This window comes from Uloborus diversus, chromosome 1, assembly GCF_026930045.1.
Source record: "Uloborus diversus isolate 005 chromosome 1, Udiv.v.3.1, whole genome shotgun sequence".
In the NCBI taxonomy this organism is placed as follows: Eukaryota; Metazoa; Arthropoda; class Arachnida; order Araneae; family Uloboridae; genus Uloborus; species Uloborus diversus.
This window is the reverse complement of record NC_072731.1, coordinates 124,500,730-124,519,011: the sequence shown is the minus strand read 5'-3', so window position 1 is coordinate 124,519,011 and position 18,282 is coordinate 124,500,730. Positions and strand designations below refer to the sequence as shown.

At 30.1% G+C, this 18,282-nt stretch overlaps 1 protein-coding gene across 4 annotated transcripts in view; it reads left to right on the top strand.

Annotated features, from left to right (window-relative positions):
- The window catches only part of LOC129221035 (epimerase family protein SDR39U1-like), a 64,178-nt gene that overhangs the window by 36,369 nt on the left and 9,527 nt on the right, over positions 1-18,282 (top strand). For all 4 annotated transcript variants that reach the window (XM_054855478.1, XM_054855486.1, XM_054855493.1 and 1 more), the window contains exon 4: positions 5,331-5,416. In XM_054855478.1, the coding sequence (XP_054711453.1) occupies positions 5,331-5,416 (86 nt within the window). The remainder of the gene's footprint in view (positions 1-5,330; positions 5,417-18,282) is intronic.

The following is an 18,282-nucleotide window of genomic DNA, read 5'->3' as shown; positions in this document are numbered from 1 at the left end:
CATAACGTTTTTGAGTAACGCAAGTTTACGCGCATGAAGAACTTGTGATAATTAACTGAGGAGGTGTTCAAAATGGATATTTCGGTCATCTATATGTTCTTCGATAAATATGCATGTACAGATGTGTCGAAAACAGTGGTTGGAAAAACTACATTTTTTTTTTAGCGAACTACAACTACAACTACTTTGTTACAAATGTAGTTAACTACAGCTACAACTACTTTTTTCAAAATGTAGTAACTACAAACTACTTTTGAAATGAAGTCGCTACTTCGCTACTTTCCAAAAAATAAGCAAATAAAAAGCATACACAATAGGCTGTCCCTCAAAAAATGAAAGTTAATTTTTCAAGTCGCATACACTCTTGTATTTTTCCTCTTGTGTCAAAACAATCGTGAAAAAAGTTTCATATAATTTGCACAAGGGCAACTCGTGCTGACTTGCACCTGAAAGTGTAAAACAGTACATGTATGCTAGGCCAAATCGCAGCAAAAAAAAAAAGTTTTTTAGAAACTTGAAATTTCTGTTGGGAAACGTTGCCCCTGTACTCAACACCCCACATGTACCACAAGAACATTTGTTCAAATTAAAAAAACATTTAGATATGCCACACTTGACTTGAAATTTATAATTTTATTTAAAAAATTGATTTTTTTTTCAGTTATCTTTTAAAACATTACATATAAATTTAAATAGAATATCAAGTTCAAAAATTAATAACGAACACATTTACAGATCAACAATTACAAACGAATAATAAAAAAATAATATATTTTAAATGAAAAATTTAACTCAACCTGGAAAAAAACCAGATCTTTGAGTACTATGTGGGAGACTTAAAAGTTGCAGGAAAACAAACATTTCTATTTAACGCTAATTACCTACATTCCTACTTTACTGTTTATATTTTTCAGCTTGATAATTTCATAAAATCTTACATTTCTGAAAATATGTATCAAAAACTTAATTTTTTGAAGAAAATTATAAATGTTAGACACGTGTGGGATATCTAAATGGTTTTTAATTTGAATAAATGTTTTTGTGGTGCATATGGGGGTATAGGAGCAACGTTTTATCAACAGAAATTTTGAGCTTCTAAAAAAACATTTTATTTCAATTTGGCCTAGCATTACACAAGTGCTGATTCACACTTTCAGACATAATCGGCACTTGCTGCCGTTGTTCAAATTATATGGTTTTTTTTTTTTTGGATGTAAAAGGATAAAATATAAGAGAGTGTGCGATTTGAAAAATCAACTTTCGATTTTTTTTTTTTTTTTGGGGGGGGGGATCCTGATATACACACACATCGTAAGAGAATTGAACAAAAAAGATTAATAAATTAGCTCATCAGAAGAAGAAAAATGTCCGTTATCATACTCTCACACACTGTATTGCTCATATTAATTGTAAGTCCTCCAGAACAGTTCAATTTCATCCTTTTCTATAACATTTTAAGTAGCTTCTTTTTATTTGGTGAATACTGTCAAAAATTTAAGCCTCGCTAAAATATTTTTGTTTTTTAATCTTCGGTCAGTTCATATAAAATTCACCAAATTTTCAACTCGTGAAATCACCGATATCTTTATTTTCGCGAAAATAAGTGCTTTTTGCAATATGAATACTGGTGAAATATGAAAATTACAACGGCAAAAAAAACTAATGGCGTCAAACAGATAGAACGTATGGCGTCAAAATGAAATGCCTGAAGTCAGCTCGTATTTTTATGAGTCTTATTGCTCATTGCATACGCTGATGTACTTGTGTAAAATTTGAGCCAATCAAATTCGTTTGAACCTTTTTTTTTGTTTTCAGTTTATTTAAAAGAAGTTTCCAGAAATCGCTACAAACTACTATTTTTTTGTAGTTAACTACTCACTACACTACTTTTTTAAAAAAGTAGTGCGCTACACTACAAGCTACTCAAAAATGTAGCTACTACAGTAGTGTCGCTACTTGTCGCGCGCTACTTCCAACCACTGGTCGAAAACACTTGTGAACTTTTAATTGGGTGATCGTAAAACAGAAATTTAGGACAAAATCAGATTTTTTTTTGTGACTACAATTCCCTATTCGTAGAAAGGAAGTAAAGTGAACTGAATAAATGATCCTTTAAATCCCTGACAATCTTAGCAATTTATTTCCGTTTGATTTTTTTTTTAATTTGCCATCGGCCATTTGGACAAAAACAATCAGCTTTCTTTGAACAATCAGCCAACAATCGGCATTGGCCCATCGGCCAAAAAATGCCATCGGTCGAGCCCTACACATGAGCAATAAAACTCTCTTCAATATGCAATCATTAGCGCCATTTTCTGGATTTTTGTTACTTTACAGTTACGTCAGTACTGGAAATCAATAGCTGGACCTTGTATATCTGTTTATGACACATTATTTGGCCCAAGCAATAACTTTTAGTTTATGTATTCATTGTTTAGATATTAGTAAATCAATTGTTTTACTTAAACAAGCCTTCTTGCTTATTGAAATTATTACCAAGCGTTTTGTGACATCTCAAAATACTTTGGGATGAATAGTGCAAGTCTAATTCATGTCTAAGTGTTTCTTTGGGGAAATTTGTTGTGTACATAATTCATCAAAATAAGAAAAACGTGAGTTAAAGCTGTTAGAATTGCATCTATTACCACTCATATGCTCTCAAAATCAGCCTTAGCAAAATTTTGTACTTTTTTTTCTCCTTTTTTCTTTTATTTTCCCCCCCCCCCTTTCCCCCCACTTTTCAGTCCCAATCGCCGCCTCTGCATAACAGAGCTGGAAGTAGTAAACATCTCACAGAATATACATCCAAATATGACACCACAAGAAGTGTCAGGAAAGTTAAATACCAAACTGAAACTGAAAATACGAAGATTTACGTTAGAAATATAGCGAAATTTCTCATCGCGGATTCTCCTATTTTTTATATTTTTGTTTAGATAGCCAATATAAAGTCAATGGCTTTTTAGATTTTTCAAGTGCTATTTTACTATCAATGGACAGAATGGAAATTTAGACACAAACACAAATAAAAGATTGAGAATAGATTCATTCTGTGAGTTTACTGGACGCTCAAACACATTTTGGAGAGTTTGTCTTCTGCTCCTAGTTGTGTACCAAAGAAAATGTTTTTTTTTACCCATTTTGCATTGAGCTAATGATAAATAATGATTAATTACTGTTAATCTGATAGTTTTAATGACACATAGAAAAATTTTAATTTTCTTTTTCCTGTGGTTTTCCTTGTGAAACTAAATAGAACTTGTAAAAACTTCTTCTAAATGGTCACTTTCTAGTAAATCACCCTATAAATAAATAAATAAATTATTATTGTTATTATTATTATTATTATTATTTTTTTTTTTTTTGAGACAACATGTCTTTAAAAATGAAAAGATCGGAAATAGCAGCTGCTCCATCTTTGGTATATTCTATTTTTTTCTCTTTGTTGTAAACTTGTGGAAGTATGAAAGAAAGAAAATTAAATAATTAACAGTTAATCTATTTTTCATTCTTTGATACAGTAGAAGACCATTATAACGCCAAACTATATAACGCAATTCTCTATAAGGCGCACAACTTTTCAGAAGTAAACAATAGGTTTTGGAAGTTTAAAAAATCCCTCTGTTTTGCTCTGCAAACATAAAAATGGTTAGGCAAATTAAATTTTGCAAGTTTTTCATCTTTCCACCTTAATTCAAAGCTTTTAAATTTAAAATTTGTACTCATAGTAAACAGAAAATACCAGATGGCTCTTGAAAATGCAGCTGTTATGCGAGCCATGAAGCTAGCAGAAGTGCAGGATAATGCACTTTCTTTTGATTGTGAAACATATTTATTTGTGAATAACTAATTGTAATATTGGTGCTTTAATACTCATTGCAGATAAAACTCATTCTGAAGTGCTAATATGTAGATATATTCTGAATGTTAGTTTCAAAATTTATGAAATGATCTATATAACGCAAAAACCTGTATAACGCAAAAGCTCTGGTCCCAAGGTGTGCGTTATAACGGTCTTCTACTGTACTTTAAGTTGTAGCCTTTTTAGAGGGAAAAAAATAGACTCGACTATTACCGGAACCAAAAAGTTTTCTATAAATATTTCGCTTTAAGAAATTCATATCCTTGAAATACATTATGAAGTTAAGTAATTATCAAATAAGAACTTAATTATAATAATTTTAATTGTTTTAAATAAATAAAATAAATAAATAATTTCCAAAAAATTTAAAGTAAATGATTATTGTTTCATAACCTAGTTAGCTTTCTGTTTAATTTTATGTGAACTCAGTTGAGTATTACTGGATATTTTCTAGATGGTGTGAAAAGTTTGGTGAAATTTCTTTAGTTTAGTATATGAGTCTCAAAAACAAATAAGAAATTGTTTAATCTTTAAATAACCGATAATCATTTTATATCTTTAGTTTTTATTAGTTTTGTTGTTTAAAAATTCTCTCAAGCTTTTTTTTTTTTCTTTTAAAGGAAAGATGAGGATTGTTTTTCCTAGATATTCAACTCTTTGCTTGTTGAAGCTCATATAGCTGTAGAATTGATAGTTAATGCAATAAATCCCTTTTTAAGGTATGATGGTAACCTATTTTAATGTCTCATTATCAGACATTTAGATAATTCTCTTCGTTTCTTCTCGTCATTCAGTTGCTACTTTTTCTTTGTGTAAATCTTTTCCCCAGTTAGTCTAAATCATAGGTTCCCAACCTGTGACTTGCAAAAATAATATTGTAATGGCCGAATATTTACATGTTTGAGTTGAAGTCTCAAGTTCAAGATAAATACAGAAGCAAATTAAATACTGAACCTAATGTAAAACTGAAATTAGACTATCCGATATTTGAGTCAAATTTTAAACTTCTTTTTTCACAACTATGCCATTAAGAATTTTTTCAAAGTTGACTGAACCTCAAAGAATTATCATTGGGTTTGTTCATTTGTATTCATTTTGCAATTGTTTTAGTTTGTAGCAAATATTTGTATTTCTATAATTTTCTCTTTTTTTTTCTTTTTCTTTTTATGAACTACTGTTTCGCAGACTGAAAATGTTTTCCAAAAGTTTTTCATTTTTGTCCATTACCGGGGGGGGGGGGGTTTACTTATTACTTGGTGAACAAGGCACCTCTGTTCAGGTCTTCGATGAGGTTCACAAGGGAATAAAAGTTGGGAACCGCTGTTCTAAATTACTCTAACGTGTTTCCCCTTCTCTTCATATTTTCCTTCCCTTCTTTTAAAAAGTAATTTTCTGATTGGTTGGGCTCAGTCTTTTAGATATTATTTTTAAAAAATGTTTTATGCATTTATGGTTTTAATTTTTTTAGAATGATATCCTTCATGAAGGTCTTCCCAAAGGCTGTGTTGCTGTCCTGAATGTGGCTGGTCAGAATGTTCTTGATCCTACTAGGAGGTTAGTGGGTTTGATGTTGTGAATTATAATGCATCTTCTTTTATACAAATACAACACAGTAGAACACCGTTATAACGCACACCTTGGGACCAGAGCTTTTGCGTTATACAGGTTTTTGCGTTATATAGATCATTTGACAAATTTTGAAACTAATATTCAGAATATATCTATGTATTAGCACTTCAGAATGAGTTTTATCTGCAATGAGTATTAAAGCACCAATATTACAATTAGTTATTCACAAATAAATATGTTTCACAATCAAAATCCTGCACTTCTGCTAGCTTCATGGTTTGCATAACAGCTGCATTTTCAAAAGTCATCTGGTATTTTCTGTTTACTATGGGTACTTATTTTCAATTTAAAAGCTTTCAAATAAGATGGAAAGATGAAAAACTTTCAAAATTTAATTTGCCTAACAATTTTTATTTTTGCAAAGAAAAACAGAGGGATTTTTTAAACTTCAAAACCTATTGTTTACTTCTGAAAAGTTGTGCAGTTTATAGAGAATTGCGTTATACAGGTTGGCGTTATAACAGTCTTCTACTGTACAAATACTAATGTGGTAACAAGCAACAGGTTCTGGGCTGAGCTAGGCTGGTCCTAGTCAGTTTATTAGTCCCCAGTGAAGATTTCCGGTAAGCTGTTCCAAGTGCCCACGACCCTACTAAAGTAATAACTTTTCCTAATTTCCAGATTAGCCTTAGAATAGCTCAAAACAATGATCGTAACCTCGTCCTGCTTTAAGTGCAAAAATTTAACACATTTGCATCTTTCATTTTGGTAAGTTTAGACAACTGAATCAGGTTTCCTCTAACTCTTCTTTGTTCCAGGCTATACACATTAAGGCTTTCAAGTCTGGTATCATAATCTAAATCTGAAAGTCCCTTTACTAGTCTAGTAGCTCTTCTTTGAATCCTTTCCCTTAAAGAAATATCTTTTCTGAGATAAGGGTACCGAAACTGAACAGCTTACTCCAAATGAGGTCTTACCAAACTCCTATATAAAGGCAGAAGAACAACATCATATGTTAATTTGATTTGGAATGCTGTGCAAAATTTGTCTATCAGACGTATTTGACTTTTGTTGAAAGAGTCTTAGGCTCCAATCTGCTGGTAAATTTTAGATTTATCGACTCTGTTTTGTGAAGTAGATTAAACTTGAGAATTGGTGGAGATTTAACACCAAGTTTCATGCAATCACTTTCCCCTTCAAAACACAGCCAGTATCTCCTATACCTTATATCGTCACAGGTGAAAGAATGTCGTCTTCATTTTTTATTTTATCCGCCCCTTTTTTTTAAACATGAAAACTAGCATTTCAGAAACAGTTGGAAATGCATGTTGGACCCCCAAGATCCAACTTATGTGTACAAAAAGTTGCATCCAACACAAACTAATGAAATTCTTTTTCCAATTAAAAGGCAATGGAGTTTCACTATTTTCACATCATTTATTGACCTCAAGTACCAGAACAATAATACATCACAAGGTAGACAATGTAAATTAACTAGGAATATTTAATACTTTCAATTGAGGCAGTGAGAAGCAAAGGGATGCAAGTGGACATTTTCAAGTTTTGAGTAAAACACGTTTAAAGATTAGTTCCTAGGTAGGCTTTCATTGAAATGTTTTTCTAAATCATGCTGTATAGCAGCAACTACCAGGGCTACTAGTACCATATCTTGTCCCAAGACAGAGGAGAGGTTCACCTACCATGTGTACTGGTTATCTCCAAATTTTTAATTTTGCTACTTACATCCCTTTGCTTCTCACTGCCTCAATTCATTAACTAAATTTATTTTTTTATTACCTGCTTCTTCGTTGTATTCACTTTCTGGATTTGTCAGTGCAAATGTCTAATTATCCACTTTGTGATACATTGTTGTTCTGGTACTTTGTACTTGAGACTTCTGATGCTAACGAGTTCAGTATCAAGCAGCTGTCTCATTCTTTTATTTACTTGAAACATTTTGTAATCTTGCACTTCCTAATTGTTTTATCTGCTTGGTTTTTCATACTCGTTTTTTTTTTTTTTTTTGGTTTCCTTTTACAACTTCTTTTATAAAGCTATATATGTGTTCACTGTTCAGTGTCAGCACCCTTCAGAATGTCCTCCTGTTATTGCAACCCCTCCATTATAACAACCGATGAACCAAGTCCCGTTTACTTGCTCATAGATGTAATGTTATTTTGATGTCCGTCAGACATTCAAACAGAATCGTTTATTCCAGTATATCATCCAAAATTCAGTTCTGATTTATTTCTAAGTTTCAAAACTATCTCAAAACTATAACCAATATTTAACAATTTTCTGTTTCTGAAGGTAAAATATTTCAATTGAATGGAGTTATTTGATGATAAAATGTTTAAAGAGTTGATGAAAATCACGCTCAAACGGTATAGTATGAAGTAAAAGCAGTGGCAGCTCGTGATTTAATTTAGCGGATGGGCTTGCTGTGTACAGTTTTCACAATGATATTTATACAGATGAAATGAAGAGAACTATAGTTAGAGTAATGCTGAGCAACAAAATATAGTCCTTTTGCAGTTTCTTTATTTTGAGCTTCTCTTCAAGTGTCAAAGTTAATATTGGTGGTTGTAGAAAGTAATCAACTTGATTAGTTTTTTTAAATTTCAAGGTAAACAATCTAAATTTAAAGACACCCAACTGATTCAACTAGTAGTAAACAACATACAGCATTAATCCAACTACTATTACACTGTTAATACCAACAACATTCAAGTTGATTATGCAGCAGCATTAATTTCAATTTAGCCATGCTTCCTTAAATCAAATTACAAAATCGGTAACATTATTTTGTCTAGAAAGTTTCCTTAATTGCCAATTAATTCTTCTTTTTCAAAATTAGAATTACCTTGAATTTTTATTGTGTGAAACCACATCACAATACCTAGGGGTTACATCTCATTGATAGTTCAATTCATTTTTTGTTGTTTTTGACATTTAAATAAAATATATAATTCTTTGAAATCTTTGCATGCACTTACTGATTAATCAATAACTTTTTTAATGCCATTAAACAAAATCTAAATCAATTTTATAAAAAAATTCTAAGGCTTTTTTTGTTTTTGCACATACTTCAGAAATCTTTTTGCTAAATGATCATAATAATCATTTCTAAAAAGCTGTGCATTCGTTTGCTTATCCTACAGGTTTCGTAATTCCTTTAAAAACCCTTAATTTTATTAAGCAAAATTAAGGTCCTTAAAAAATCCTTAATTTTCTGAAAATTTCCTTAATATTTTAAATATTATATTAAGTTTAGTCCCCATTTTATCATTTTTCTCTCTCCCAATCAAAAATCTTCTTCCTCTGCGATATGTGCCAAAAACGTATGTTTGGAAAACATGCCAACGATGTCAAACACGTGTTTTGCCGAAAATTGCATACCTTGTTTGAGATTTCAATCTTTTTGCGTCCTGCAAATGTTTCAATCATTTTTATTGTTGAAAAGTTTTTTTACCATATGCTACTTTATATCTGCTTATTTAATTCATTATTTCAATAATATTTTTATTTCTTAAATTTAGTTTAGAAAATGCAAAAGTCTACAAAAAAAAAATGTGGCCCAACTCTCAGTCTCGGATTGTATTAGAACTTGGCATGGTTACTTTTTTATGCATTTAAGAAAGCATTCAAAATATTTATGATGCATCTCTAATGGCTTAGGCTCTACAGCCTATAAAACTTTTTGGAGTTTCATGATTGCAAAACAAATGAAGCAACTTCAAGTTGTTCTTTTGATCCTGAAATAGTGTTATCAAGGTTTTCAAACCAAATTTTGAGTTCCAATTCAAGGAAAAAGGATAACCAATTATTTATATGTATAATTTTTTTAAATAAAAAATATGCAAGCCAAATAACAAACATTAAACAATTTATACAAAAAATAATGATGAGAAAAAGGAAAATGGATCTGATCTTGGTCATATTCTGACAGGTGATTTAAAAAATTTTTACAAAACGAAGAACTCATTAGACTTTTTAGTTTAGGTACTAAATATCAACCTAATTTTCATATTAGTTTTTTTAAAGCTTTTTATAATAAGCTTGCCTTTGAACTTGAGTATTTTTCAAGAAAAATCTCCTATAGGTTTAATGTTCCACTTAATGCATTTCTTGAATACAGACACCATTTTTTAATTGAATTGAAAATGTTTATGTGATATTGTCAACATAGAGTTTTTACTCTGCTGATGAAAATAGTACCATTAATGATTTTAAAAAAGCCTATGTATTTACAGTTGTTGATAAAGCCAGTTCTAATTATTCTATTTGCTGCAAAAAATTATATGCTAATATTTAGAAAAATGAACTTGAAAAAACCAGCACTTATAATTCCTCTAAACTTAATGAATCTTCTATCATCAAAAAATTCGTTGCTGCTTACAAATTTTTTAAACTGCCACCTCCTGATTCTGTTAACTTACCTTACTTATATGCAATTCCAAAATTTCGTAAAACACCTGTTGGATTTCGTTTTATATGTTCTGCTACCAACACCATAGGAAAAAATCTGAGTGTAAAACTCTAACAATTTCTCAAAAAAATTCTAAAACAACTTAAACTTCAGCAAAAGATTTGGTTTTGGATTGTTAACAACAAGGTAGAAGTGATCAATTTACTTAATATTATAAATTATTTAGAAACCTTTGATTTTGAAAACCTTTTCACCAATATCTCACTCAATGAGCTATTTTCCTCTGTTTCAGAGCTTTTTTAATTCGGTTAAGGACTCCCTTGATTTTAATGAAAAGTTTTTCCTTCATCTTTTTAAATTTTGTATATTCAATAACATTTTCAAAAATGACAATTCATGTTTTCTTCAGATTAATGGCATTGCAATGGGAGCTAATTTTAGCTTTACATTAGCCAACCTTTTTTTTATATTATGAGAGGAAATTTTCAATTGAAAATCCTTCTTCTGCACCTCTTTGTTGTAGATACATCAATGACCTACTGTGTATAAATTTCTCTAATTTTTCTGAACTTAGCAAAACTATATATCATAATTCATTAACACTCAAAAAGACTAGTTTTGCTCAAAATAACTTAATTTCCTGGATATTAACATACAAATTGATTCAAATTGTTACACTACTATCTATGATAAAAGGCGTGAATTTAATTTCAAAGTTAACAGCTTATAAGATTTTTCATCCTGCTTAAGTAAAAAGGTTTTTATTGGCATCATTGTTTCACAAGCTATCAGAATAAATAGAATTTGCAATACCATTTCCGCTTTTAATCAAGAAATTTCTGCACTCAAAAATACAATTTTTAATAATAACTTCCCTAAAAATCTGGTTGAAAACATTTGCTTAAGTATAGCCTTCGATGAACATTTCGCTTCTCTTGAAAATGTTTAACTGTGTAAACGTATGATACAACCGTGACAAACCATTTTTTATGGATCGCTGGTGTGGAAAGTTTTTACACTTGGGAAACGGGCGATTTGGGATGTTGGATGTTATGTGCTAGATACTATTTTCATGTAAAAAGGATTGTGTAAAGTCGAGGTTGTTTATAAATTAATTTGATTTCAAAGCACATGGACACCTCCATTAAAAGCATCGAAAAATAAAATCAAAGGAAGGATATCATTCAACAGTCAAGTGAAAATAATAAGCAATTCGTGATTGCTCAAAAAGAAGTTCGTCTAGAAAACACACACCTAGCGTGACTGACGTAAAGCCAATAATTTTTTAAATAGTAAGCTAAAGCGTTAAAACTTATACCATAATTTTTGAAACAATCTGGAGTTTTTAAATAAACAAAAATCAATAGTTAGGTCATTTTTCAGGTCATGTAGCTGCTATGCCTTTAAGGACTTAAAGTGATGTACCAAGTCAAACTGAAGCAATTCAAGTTAGTTCCGGGATAGAATACTTTAATATAGAAAAGAAATAAAGCCTATTTTACAAATAATACTTATTACTTTAGCTTACTTTAGCCAACTATCAGAACAAAGAAGAAAATTGAATAGATCTCACCTAATTGAAGCTGTTTTGTAAAAGTTTCAGACAAATTCATTTAACTTTTATCAGCACCACACTCAAAACCAACTGATCTGTGCTGTGTGCTGTTTGAAAATAAGATCTCCATTCAAAAATTCCGAGAATTCCGCTCATATACTTTCTAAGCAGAAAAATAAATAAATAAAAATATGCATGAGATGCGGTAAATCCATTAAATTGTTCATCCCTTTTCCAGATATTAACAGCTGCTTAAGATTAAAGACCAAAGAGGGACGGAGGAAATGAAACCTTTTTGCATGTGGGCTCCTTATTTTCTGCCCTCCGAGCAGTTGTTATCGCATAAATTATTTTCCCAGTACTGTTGCCTTTCTAAAACTGCTATTGGGTGAAGATATTTTTCCAAGGGACAGCAAAACTGCTGACCATGCAGCAGGAGTCGGGGTGACACGGACTTTTCGTTTTGGTGTCTGGTTGAATTGTTGTGATTGGTTAGGAGCAGAGGTGTGGCAGGGGCAAACCAGTCAAAGCCCCAAGAATCATTCTCAGAGCTTGCAAGTGCGAACGCTAACAGATGGAAAGCTTATAATATTTTATTAGCGACATGCAAGTTGCTAGAAATTTAAAATCTGTTTCATGCCTCCCAATTTTTTGTTTTTTGTTGTTGTTTTTTTTAAAACTGAAATACAAAACATTATTTCTGAATAATTTATTTAACTGTGCATAATTTTTCTATGGGGGGAGGCTAAGCCCACCCGGCCCATAGTGACGAACCACCCCTGATTAAAAGTTGAAAAGCAGAAAGCATCTATACACTATCTTAATCAGTGGAGACATTATGATTTTTGAAAAATCTTAAACTAGGTTTAAGCAAACCATAATCTCTGATTCAAAAAGTAACTACTTCCTGTCAATATTTTCAATGTCCTTTTTAGATAAGTTTATTTGTCTAAATGCAACATAGTATTGAAACATGAAATGTTTAATTAAGAAATTTTTTTAATGCAATTATTCATTATTTTGTTAATTTTTTTTTTTTTTTTTTAAATGAAACATGGCTTGTAAAAGTTATTCCAGTATCTTTAAATGTGACTAAACAACATCTTATATCTTGAACATTTACATTATAGAAACCTCTCATTATTGTGACTGATTATTTGGACGGCAAGGATCGTTATGACAAGCTTATTAAGCTTTTTTAGCTTAACAAGTGGTGCGTTTGCCCATTGTTACTCTATATTACATGTACTGGAGCTTAAGCATTCTCTTCTAGTTTATAGTTAAAATTTTGGTCTTTTGACCATAATTAATGAATCCTCCACGGCTGATGAGCTCTGGATTCACTCTTTTTCTATTCCTACTTAATAGCTGTTTGCATTTTTCCTTTTTATCATCATTTGTTATTCATAATTTGTTTAATATTTGTAATTCTGTTTGCTTAATTTTATATTTACTTGGCTTTTTAGTTTTGCTGCGATGCGCATCTATGGGCTCTTGGTGTGGTCTTTTCAATATTTTTCACTTTTATTATTATTTTATATATATATATATATATATATATATATATATATATATATATAGGAAATTAAAGATGCTTATATTCTCAAATCATGACATAGTGTTTATAACTTTTTTATCAATTTAAAAATAATCATTTTTATGCTAGTGCTTAAAATGAACATCAAAGCTCAAAAAGTTTTAGATTGGGTTTAGTTTTTTACAAAATATACCCAGCTGCTCCACAAAATTTCAAAATGCTCCTCAAATTGTTTCTCCAAGATTAGCCACACTGTAAATCATTTTGTATTTATGGTGTCCAATGATTCAGCTTGTATTAAGTGTTTAATTATATGGCAGTTTTATAGCATTTTAGATGTCACATTATAAAGTTTTAATTTCATCTGATTTGTGGGCTATGGGAAATTGAAAGTGGTAAATGGAATTACTATATCTGTTAAAATCTTTAAAAAATGCAAGCTTATTTTATTTAATCATTTGTTAGCATTTCCACTAGTAAAAAAAAACAAAACAAAAAACATTTATCAATTAATATTTAAAAGACAGTATCAGGGTTGGCAAAAACCCGGGTTTTTTTTTTTTTTTAAAAACCCATGCACCCAGGGTTTTTTGGGTTTTTTTAAATAAAACCCAAAAAAAACCAACTAAAGCTGGGTTTTTTAAAAAGAAATGAGGGTTTTTTTGTCTTTTTTTAGGGAAAATGTGGAGTACTTGTAACATTGTAGCATAAGTATATGGACAAAGTGCAAAAATTGTCTTGGGGTAAAAAAGCTGAAAAACTAGTTAAAATTCAGAGTTTTTTGAAGAAAAGTAAAAGACAACAAAACCCAAGAATGGTGAAGTTTCAGATTTTTTAGTTTCCATGATTACCAACAGTTAAGTCAAAGTTACTTCTCGCGTGATAAAATCTGTTGTTTGTTTTTAATTACTATGATTTTTTTTTTTTTTGCATTTTACTTTATTCTATTTCATTTTGTTATGCAAAACTACTTTTAAACTACCTCAAGTAGTTTAAAAATCCCTTTTTAGTGAATTCCAGCTTAATCAAGGCATTTCTTTGAACTTTATGTTGCGTATTTTTCTATTTCTGTGTACAGAGTAAAAAATATTAAACTTTCTCGTAAGATAATGAAAATACTTTACATCCTATTCTGTTTTCTGTCTGACCGTTTGAGAAACCTGTTGATTTCTAAAAAATATGCCTTGTTTATTCGAGATTTGTGACGTGTTGGTTTGCAGAAAATAATTCACATGAAAGCCTTTTAGCTAGAGTAGTTTCCTCTGTACAATCTACAAATATTGAGAAAATCAGACAGGACAGAACTAAGTCAAGATAATTTGAGTGTTTTATTGACCAGTTAAAGAAAAAATTTTAATATATTTATTTAAAATCTTTGAAGTATTTTTTTAATGCCGTCAAGAGTTAAGAAATACTATTAAAGTTCAAAATTCATCTTTTATGTACATTGCCTGTGGTAAAGAACAATTAAAAAATAAGTTTAAATTGTGAAAGTATTTGAATTGATCAATTTTTTAAAAAATTTCTCAGAAAATTTAAGAACCCAAACGTGGGTAAAATATAGGGTTTTTTAAATGGGTTTTTTCAAAAAAAAAACCATTGGATCCGATCCGGCCAACCCTGGACAGTATAGTATCAATATAATTTCACGTAATGTAAAAAATATATATATATATTCAAATTTTAAGTCTCGCAATTTTCCTCTTTTTTGACTTCAGGCTGTTTTTACTGTGGAAATATGAACTTTTAAGAGCAATTGATTTTTTCACTGTGCATGCGCAGAAGATAGCAATTTATAACCTACATAATCGGAAGCCCAGATATATTATGCAACTTGTTAAAAAATTCCACCTTGATATCTTTAAAATGCAAAAAAGTTATCAGCGATCTAATGGGTCCGAATTTTAATGATTCTTAGCTAGCTGACGAATCTTGAAGGATCGTTCGCAAATAATCTGTTCTTATCATGAATCACCCCTGCTACAATAACAGGAAAGTGTTGTCAGTTTGTGAATGACGCCTTTCCATTCTTCGCCTATCCAAGAATTATAGAAACTGGGCTCATTAGATTGCTTATAACTTTTTTAATTTTAAAGATATTGAAGTGGAATTTTTTTATGAGTTGTAAGACAATCTGAGCTTTGGATTATGAAAGTTATAAATTGCAATCTTTCGGGCATGCACAGTGAAAAATTAATTGCTTTAAACATTCATATTTCATTAAATTTCCAATATTCTAGCTTCAAATTTTATCATATTACCTATGTTTCTCTAATATGCTGTCAAATATTCTAAAGGTTTTGGTAACGTTTGACAGAAAAACTCTGCGTGATATGAGCCAAAAAACCTTCAAAATAAATTTGCATTTTTTGAAAGAAATGCTAATATCTCCGTGGGTATAAGAAATACTTTCATGAAAATATAAAAAATAAATTTTTGATAGTTTTTTAACTTATTTCTGAAACTTATAGCTTATTCCCAGCTATTTACAATGAAAAATGATCAAAAACCTTTTTTTTCTGTTTCCTCAATTTGTTGCTGGTCCCCTAAATGAATAGTAGACTTAATTTTTATTGGAAAATGACAGCTGGATTATACCTTTTATGTGAAAAAAATTACAGAGCAATTGGTCTTTTATTTCGCGAGAAATTCGTGAAAATGTGAATTTTTTAGTGTCCCAATACTTTTGGTCATGTAGTGTATATACAGGGTGTCCGCCCTTAAAGTGGGGTTAAAACATAGTTCCATTTTGAAAAAATCTTTGAGTTGGCGCAAGGACTTGAAATTCATGAAATTTTTGTCAAAAAATCAAATTGAAAATGTCACAAAATTTAATTTTTATAGTCCCCCCAGTCCTAGAAATGATATTTGGTAAAACATTCCAGACACAATAACATTTACAACTAAAAAAAAATCGCTCTTCAACGACCAAAATCAAAATTGACCCAGTTATAAAGTTTTGAAAAATCACTATTTTCGAAAATTTTATGACGTCAGTGAGATAGCTCTTAAGGACACGTATGCGAACTGACAAAGTGTGTTAATAGGCAAATTGTGTAACTGGATCTTGTTATCAGGTAGTATTATTAGTAGCTGAAACGACTTAGTGAGTGCTGTTTAATAGCTCAAACATCTTTTTTATGATTAAAAGTTTTTTTTTTTTTTTTTTTTTTTGTCGTTTTATTTTAAGAACCTCTTATTTTCATCCTCAAGTATTATTGAGTAAAGGACTTTTTTGTTTCTTTTTTTTACAAACCAAATATTATTTATTGAACAATTATATTGATTTTTTTTCAAAAAGTTTTTTTTTTAAATGTCAGGTTTTTTTTTTCTTTTTCATCATTTGAATGATTATTCTATGTTTACTGGGTCATCGAGTTTTCCAATGCAGTTGAGGCAATAAGTGCCCTTAACAGCTCACTCTCTGACGTCATAATATCTTCAAAAATAGTGATTTTTCAAAACTTCATAACTCGGTCAATTTTGGTCGAAGAAGAGTTTTTTTTTTAGTTGTAAATGTTAGCGTGTCCAGAATGTTTTACTAAATATCATTGCTAGGACTGCGGGACCTGCATAAAAAATTAAATTTTGTAACTTATTCAGAAATTGATTTTTTTGACAAAAATTTCATGAATTTCGAGTCTTTGCACAATTTAAAGATTTTTTCAAAATAGAACTATAGGCTTATCTCTAATAGTTTAGGAATTAGCTATTGGTCCACTTTTAGGGTGGACATCCTGTATAATATGCACTATATCGTAACTTGATGTTCTTAATACATATTTGTTATCGAATTTCAATTCTAGTTTTCAAAAATTAAAACACATTTAAACATGTTAAAATCATTGTTCATTATTGAATCAAAATTTTCCTGAAGAATACAGTTGATGTTTGTTATAACAACCCCTATCACCCAACCAAAATTTGTTACTATATGAAAAGGTTGCTACTGTATAAAGTAAATGCACAAGATAATTGCAGGTTTTTCAATCATAGTTAAAAACACTGCAATGAATTTTGCAAGAAAATGCATCATTTTAAATAGAATCAATAAACTAATGAAATAATAAATGATTGGGAATATAAAATAATAAATACTACCAGTGAATTAAACATAACTTAAAAATAGTACATTTAAGGGAAAAATATACTGAAAATTACTGCCAGCAAACAGTTATTTTAAACTTAAAGATTAGAGAAGTACCGATTACTCTGTAACTACTGGGTACTCAGCCAAGTTTTGATCAGATACCTCGTCCAATACCGAGTAGTTGCAAAAAAATTGAATATTGTCCAAGACAGATATTAAAATTTATAAAAAAGTGCAAGCATATATAATACTCTGCAATCATTTAGAAGTCAAATTTAAATTTTGAGAATTATGAAGTTTGTAATGCTTCAATGGAATAAATCTTTATTTTAATGTCCCCAAAATAAATAAAACTTATTTATTAAAAATTGCGCAAAAAAAGTAAGTATAGAAAATATGGAATTTTTATGTTAAAAATAGAATTTTGCTACAAACAAAAATTAGCTATAAGAATTCTAAAAATGCCTTTGCTTAAAAAAATAAAAGGAAATAAAACAATGTTAAAACCACAGTGCAGACACGTGTTATGGCATTACAAAAAATTCCTTTTTCAATGCACAAAATGTGAGCTCATGGCTTTAAAGGCATCCGACAAAAGTCGAATTCTTTTGTCAAATGTCTTTACATTCTTTAGCTCACATTTTATGCACTGAAAAAGACGTTCCTTGTAACGCAGAAAACACGTGTCTGCAGTGTTCCTGCACATTTGCTTTATTATGCTTTTAAAAATTATCTATGTTTGGCAGACTAGAGCTGTAATTGGTATAATTTGTTTTAATTCCAACTTGATTCATACCTTTTATTTATTTATTTTTAATTTTAAAAATATTTCTTTGTAAATTTTTTTGACATAAACAAAATTTTTTTAAATAATGCGTGGTTAAATTTCAGCAGGAATTTAGTTTTAAAAAACTATTATTTATACAAGGAGGTCTATACAACTATTCCAATAAGTTCAAAATTCATCACATGTGTCGGTGGTTCTTCTTAAAACATAATTGGTACTTGGTAACTTGGCCGTGTCGTGAAAGGCTGAGTACTCGGTAACTCGGTACTCGGCCGAGTAATGAAAGGCCGAGTACTCGGTACTCGGCTACTCGGCCAAAGTGCTACTCAGTAGGTCTCTATTAGAGATCATGGTTTGCTTCTACTTTGTTTGAATTTTTTTTTCTTTGAATATTTGTTTCTCCTCTTATTTCAATAATATAGATGCCTTTCGCTTTTTTGACTACTGCTTTTT